The sequence below is a fragment of the Phaseolus vulgaris genome, chromosome 10 (genome assembly GCF_000499845.2).
Source record: "Phaseolus vulgaris cultivar G19833 chromosome 10, P. vulgaris v2.0, whole genome shotgun sequence".
Lineage (NCBI taxonomy): Eukaryota > Viridiplantae > Streptophyta > Magnoliopsida > Fabales > Fabaceae > Phaseolus > Phaseolus vulgaris.
This window is the reverse complement of record NC_023750.2, coordinates 13,695,707-13,701,889: the sequence shown is the minus strand read 5'-3', so window position 1 is coordinate 13,701,889 and position 6,183 is coordinate 13,695,707. Positions and strand designations below refer to the sequence as shown.

General features: G+C 51.6%; 1 protein-coding gene across 1 annotated transcript; it reads left to right on the top strand.

Annotated features, from left to right (window-relative positions):
* Positions 1 to 1,066: 1,066 nt before the first annotated feature.
* LOC137815020 (uncharacterized) lies at positions 1,067 to 2,182 on the top strand. Its single transcript, XM_068618035.1, has one exon. It carries the CDS (start codon positions 1,067 to 1,069, stop codon positions 2,180 to 2,182), a length of 1,116 nt encoding a protein of 371 aa, XP_068474136.1.
* The last annotated feature ends 4,001 nt before the right edge of the window (positions 2,183 to 6,183 follow it).

Below are 6,183 nucleotides of genomic sequence, written 5' to 3'. Positions count from 1 at the left end.
AACAGATTGACCGCTTGAAGCATCGCCAGAAGGAGGCGTCGCCTAAGGAAGGCGTCGCCAGGTTAAGGCATCGCTAAGCTAAAACATCACAAGGAGGCTTCGGGCCTCGCCAGTTCAGAACAGTGACAAAAGAAGAAGGGAGGTGGCTTCAAGGCCACAGTCCTTGGACCAGTAGGGAGTAACCTAACTCGCGAAGTACCCACACCACCGCTGGGAAACCCTGGGACAGATACGACCCATGAGGGGGCCACGCCCAGGGGAGAACCACGTGCATGGTATGAGAGAAAGGTAGATACACTCCCAAGGCGAGTGACTAGAAGTTGGGGCGCATGAGTTGGCATCCAGAAAGTCACCCCCTTGCGCCAAATGCACTTCGAGAAAGGAGGGCTTACACGATGGATTAACCCTAAGTTAGGTTACGGCGCTGTAGGGCCCTCCACGAAAGGTCGCGATCAAGTCAGAAGAACACGCGACAATGAGCACTGAAAACATCAAGGCCTTCCTAAAAGTTCGCTAAGGTACGCGTTGATTTAGTTAAGATTCGAACGTTCCAAGGAATGTTTTTATACGCTTTCAATGCGCTTTAACGCGTTTTAAATGCGAGAGGTGTATAAAAAGGGACCTTGGGGCGTTTGAAAAGGGATTCGAGTTTTGACCTAATTCTCGTAGCTTTACACAGAGCACAAACCCTAGTTTTTTTCGCTGCGCACCCACTGTGAGCAAAAGACGATTAGGGCAACACAGTTTGGTTATTCAGTATAGTTTTCGACCACCTTCAGAGGGTGTGTCACCTTTGATGTTTCTCGCTAGCTGACTTGATCGTCGGAGTGCAAATGGCCGCGAGGGCGCCCCTTTGTTCACTTCTTTTCAGGTATCACAGAAGGAGCATAACGAAGGTGCCCTAGCTCGCAAGGACAAGCCACGCGCAAAGACGACCCTGGTCAACCGGCAGGAACATTTGGCGCCCACCGCGGGGCCGATATAAAACATCAGTCCCACTACACAGTTTTTCAGTTCCAGTTCCCAAAATCACAGATAGTCAAGGAAGCTTCCAGAAACCACGAACATGAGGCCCGCACGTGCTAGGAGTGAAGAGATGACCATGCAACAACTCATGGGCATGATGCAAGGGTTGCAGGAAGCAATGGCAGCATCGAAAGCGGAGCAAGAACGCATGCAGGCGGATCTCACAACATCTCAGGCGAGAAACGATGAGCTCCACCGCGCCAATGAGGAGTTACACCGTGGATGGCACGACGTAGATGAACCTGAGACTGCCACCCCACCCAGGGAATTCTCAACACCATTCTCACAAGCAATCCTAGAGACAGCAATCCCCAACACGTTCACGGGAACCAAAGTAACCTTCACAGGGATGGAGGATCCCGAGGCACACCTCACTACGTTCCACACACAGATGATGCTGGTAGGCAGTTTTGATGCCGTAAGGTGCAAGCTCTTTATGAGCACCTTAACTGGGATGGCCATGGACTGGTTCATCAGCCTTCCAGAGGGTCACATCACGTCTTTCGCACAGCTTTCGCGGCTATTCAGAGAGCAGTATTTAGCCAACAGGGCCCCAGCCCCAGTCTCATACGACCTATTCGACGTGAAGCAGTATCAAGGGGAGACCCTAAAAGAGTACATAAGCCGCTTCGGGGCGCAGGTGGTGAAAGTGGGTACCACAGAAGAACCCATGATCGTGTATGCATTCAGGAAGGGGGTGTGTCCTGGGTCTTTTAGCAAGTCGCTCAATCGCAGCCGCCCCAAAACTTTTGCTGAAGTAAGGTGTCGGGCGGTGGAACACATTGCCTCTGAGGGCGAGGCATATGAGAAGTGTGCGACTGCTGCGCCCACACGCCCAAGGGCGCAGATGCGCGCACAGCCTGCTAGAGTCCACGAAGCCACTACAGAAAGGAAGAATCAAGATAGAAGGCGCACCTGCGAGACAAGGAGAACCCAACCTAGGGGTCGATCAGAAGGAAGGAGAGAGGGCAATAAACCTCTAAGGCACAACTTTGTGGTGGAGCTTAAAGACCTCATCGTTGTGCCCAACATAGTTGACAGGTTGAGGCCACCGGTGAAGTCTGACAAGGTGCTGGGACCTCACAAGGAATCATGGTGCGAATTTCACGAAGCATTCAGACACCATATTAACAACTGCTTAGCTCTAGGCTATTAGTTGGATGAGCTCGTAAAGAATGGTTTTTTGAAAGATTATCTCGCTGGGACCACTGCGACCACAGCCGCGGCGACGCCAGAGGAAGGTCAAGCGCACGAAGTCCCAACTCACGGAGAAGTGCACACCATCTCTAGCGACTTTTCTGGAGGAGGACCCACTGCCTCTTAACGAAAGAAATATGTGAGGTCAGTGAGTTCGGTTGCATAGGAATTTCCAGACGACCCATGGGAGTCAGACTTCGTTTTCACAAGGGTTGACCTGCGGGATGTTGTCCCACACGACAATGACCTAGTGGTCATTTCAATAGTCACGGTAGGAAGGAAGGTACATAGGGTCCTCGTCGACTAAGGCAGCTCTGCAGACGTCATGTTTTGGTTGACCTTCAATAAGCTACAGTTGTCCCCCGACCTTTTGAGACCCTATACTGGATGTTTATATGGGTTTGCAGATAATCCAGTAGAGGTACGTGGCTACTTGGAGCTGAGGACGACGTTCACTAATGGAGCGGCATCACGCACCGAGAGCATCCGGTACTTGGTAGTTAACGCCAACTCAGCTTACAACATTTTGTTAGGCAGACCTGCCTTAAACAGATTAAGGGTAGTGTCCTCTACGCGCCACATGAAGATGAAGCTACTAGATCTTAGTGGCAAGGTGATCGTGATCAAGTCAGATCAAGAAGAGGCCCGCAAATGCTATGAAAATAGCCTAAAGACAAAGAGAGGCATGGTCATGGTAATGGATCGACCACTCGTTTCAGATTCGCAAATGGAGTTGGAGCCGTTGGAAGAGGCGACGCCCGAGAAGTCCACGTCGGTCGAAGCCACCATAGGGGTGATGCCTATGGAAGATGCACATACTGAAGGAAGAAACGACGATGTCTCGCCCGCTGGAGAAGCGCCAGAAGAGGCGATGACCGATGCATCCGTGGGGGCGACGCCCATGGAAGAGGTTCCCACGAGTGAGTCTCTTGAAGAGAATGTGCGGAACGAGCGACCCCGACCAGAAGACAACATAGTGGAAAGACATATAGGGGGTAAGGTGTTCAAATTAGGACGCTTGCTGAGCCAAGGAGAACAAAAAGAGGTAGCTGCAGTAATCTCGCGCCACCTAGATGCTTTCCCATGGACTGCGGCGGATATGCCAGGTGTTGACCCAGATTTTTTGTGCCACCATCTTACCATGGACGCAAAGGTTCGCCCTGTGAGACAAAGAAGGAGGAAGTTCAACAAGGAGCGATGTCTCGTCGTGAAGGAAGAAACACAGAAACTGCTCAGTGCTGGACACATCAGGGAGATATAATACCCTGAGTGGTTAGCCAATGTAGTTATAGTGAAGAAGGGGAATGGGAAGTGGAGGATGTGCGTTGACTTCACAGATTTGAGCAAGGCGTGCCCCAAGGATTCATATCCACTACCCAACATCGACACATTAGTGGATAGCGCCTCGGGTTGCAAGATACTGAGTTTCTGGATGCATTCTCATATTACAATCAGATCAAAATGCATCCCAGGGACGAGAGTAAAACGACATTCATGACGGAAACGTGCAGTTACTGTTATAAGGTGATGCCGTTTGGTTTGAAAAATGCAGGCGCCACCTACCAGAGGCTGATGGACAAGGTCCTTGCACCCATGCTGGGAAGGAACGTACAGGCCTACGTAGATGACATGGTGGTAACTTCGCACGAAAGAGGGTAGCATGCAGCTGATCTGGAAGAGCTATTTGCTACCATATCGAAGTATCACCTCAAGTTAAACCCATAAAAGTGCATTTTTGGCGTGGAGGCGGGAAAGTTCTTAGGTTTCATGCTCACAGAGAGGGGGATAGAGGCAAACCCTGACAAGTGCGCAACCATCATCGCCACGAGGAGCCTAACCTCAGTGAAAGAAGTTCAACAACTGACGGGGCGAATGGCAGCATTATCGAGATTCGTATCTGCTGGAGGGGAGAAGGGCCACCCTTACTTCCAATGCCTCAAAAGGAATAGCCGTTTCGTATGGACAAATGAGTGTGAAACAGCGTTTCTCAAGTTGAAGGAGTACTTGGCGATGCCACCTGTGCTTTGCAGGCCACAAGTAGGCGTCCCCCTCCGCTTGTACTTTGCGGTGACTGAGTGGGCCATTAGCTCTGTACTGGTCCAGGAACAAAACCAGGTGCAGAAGCCCATTTACTTCGTGAGCAAGGCCTTGCAAGGCCCATAATTGAGGTACCAGTCATTAGAGAAGGCGACGCTAGCAGTAGTATTCTCAGCACGAAGGCTCCGCCACTATTTCCACAGCTTCACGGTGGTGGTGATGATAAACCTCCCCATCCAAAAGGTACTTCAAAAGCCAGATGTAGCAGGGAGGATGGTTCGCTGGGCGGTAGAGCTATCGGAGTTCGATATTCAATATGAACCTAGGGGGTCCATCAAGGGGCAAGTCTACGCTGACTTCGTGGCAGAACTTTCACCAGGGGGGATCCCCAAGAGGTAGAGTTAGGGTCACAGTGGGTACTCAGTGGACGGATCTTCCAACCAGCAAGGGAGTGGCGCTGGGATAATCTTGGAGGGGCCTAACGGAGTGTTGATAGAGCAAGCTTTACGCTTCGCCTTCAAGGCAAGCAACAACCAGGCGGAGTACGAAGCGTTGATTGCTGGGATGCTTTTGGCTAAAGAAATGGGAGCGTAGAGCCTACTGGCGAAAAGCGACTCACAGTTGGTCACAGGGCAAGTGACAGGGGAATATCAGGCGAAGGACCCACAGATGGCCGCCTACCTGAGGTATGTCGAGGTGCTTGATCCTGCCGGTTGACTTAGCGCCAAAGCGTTGCCTCGTCACGAACCTCCTCACCGGCTTGACTCCACGTGCCCTTCAAGTTCACACCACAAGAGCTTCCTCAAGGAACCTGAAAACACAAGGTGGCGCCTCTGTGGCCGGTGGCGCTTCGACGCTCAAGTCAGTAACAAGAACACCCAAAACTCAGAGAAGATATGCTCTGAAGAACCGTACTAAAGGCACACAACCCTAGCAGAATGAGCCGTAATGAAAATGTACCTCTGCAAATTCTGTTAAGTTTACCTTTATAGCTAGGTTTCCTCTCTCTCCAGGCCGTTATGCTTTTGGACGCGTGGCTCGCATCCAGCCCTGCACGTGTCGCCATCTGGGCTGGGATAGCAGGTAGCGCCCAACCCTACATGTGTCATCATCTGAGCTAGGGTAACTCGAGCGTCATTTCTCTATTGCACCCAACCCTACACGTGTCGTCATCTAGGTTGGAATAACGGATAGCATCCAACCCTACACGTGTCGTCATCTGGGTTGGTGCAACTTGAACGTTATTTCTGTGTAGTAACCAGCTGCGCAGCTAAGTCATCTACCCATGGAGCAAGCTAACACGCAATGTGCCTTAGAACACTACCTGACCAGGCGAGTATCGGGTGCATCACAATGCACCATCTCTGTGATACTGCCTGTTTGTTAATGGCACCCTCCTTAACACTGCGCCATGAGTGTTCTCGGGCTGAGGAGACCTTGTCACCAACGAATGTCCGCTCTGGGAATCCTGTCGTTGATAGGCAAGCTGTCCCCTTCAACCCACACGCCCTTCACGCTCTATGCTAGCGCGACAATCGCCTCACTGGAGTTGTACACTTGAACTTACACTTCTGGGCCTTCATCAGCTTCAACTAAGCTTGTTGGGGAATCCGGCGGTGTGCTTCCTGCGGCGATATCAAGCTACCTGGTCGCCAATCGCAAAACACGTCGATGACAGACAAACCCGACGACAACCAACCATGTTCATCGCAGAACGCCAGCTCCATGAACCGGCGACTACGCTCACCTCTGAACCATCCATCCTTCCCTTGCCCACGTGCTCCGCCGAGCACGCCCCACATAGTCACGTGCAAGCCCGTCATCATACCCGATGTCCTGGTCGGTACAGTGCTGAAAAAAGCTTTCTCTGCGTTTGAGCTGGTGCATGTCCCTAGGGAGCAGAATGCCAGAGCTGACCTGCTT

What these genes read in the sequence shown, in the direction of transcription:
- LOC137815020 (XM_068618035.1), top strand. Translation starts at nt 1,067, where the DNA reads ATGAGGCCCGCACGTGCTAGGAGTGAAGAGATGACCATGCAACAACTC.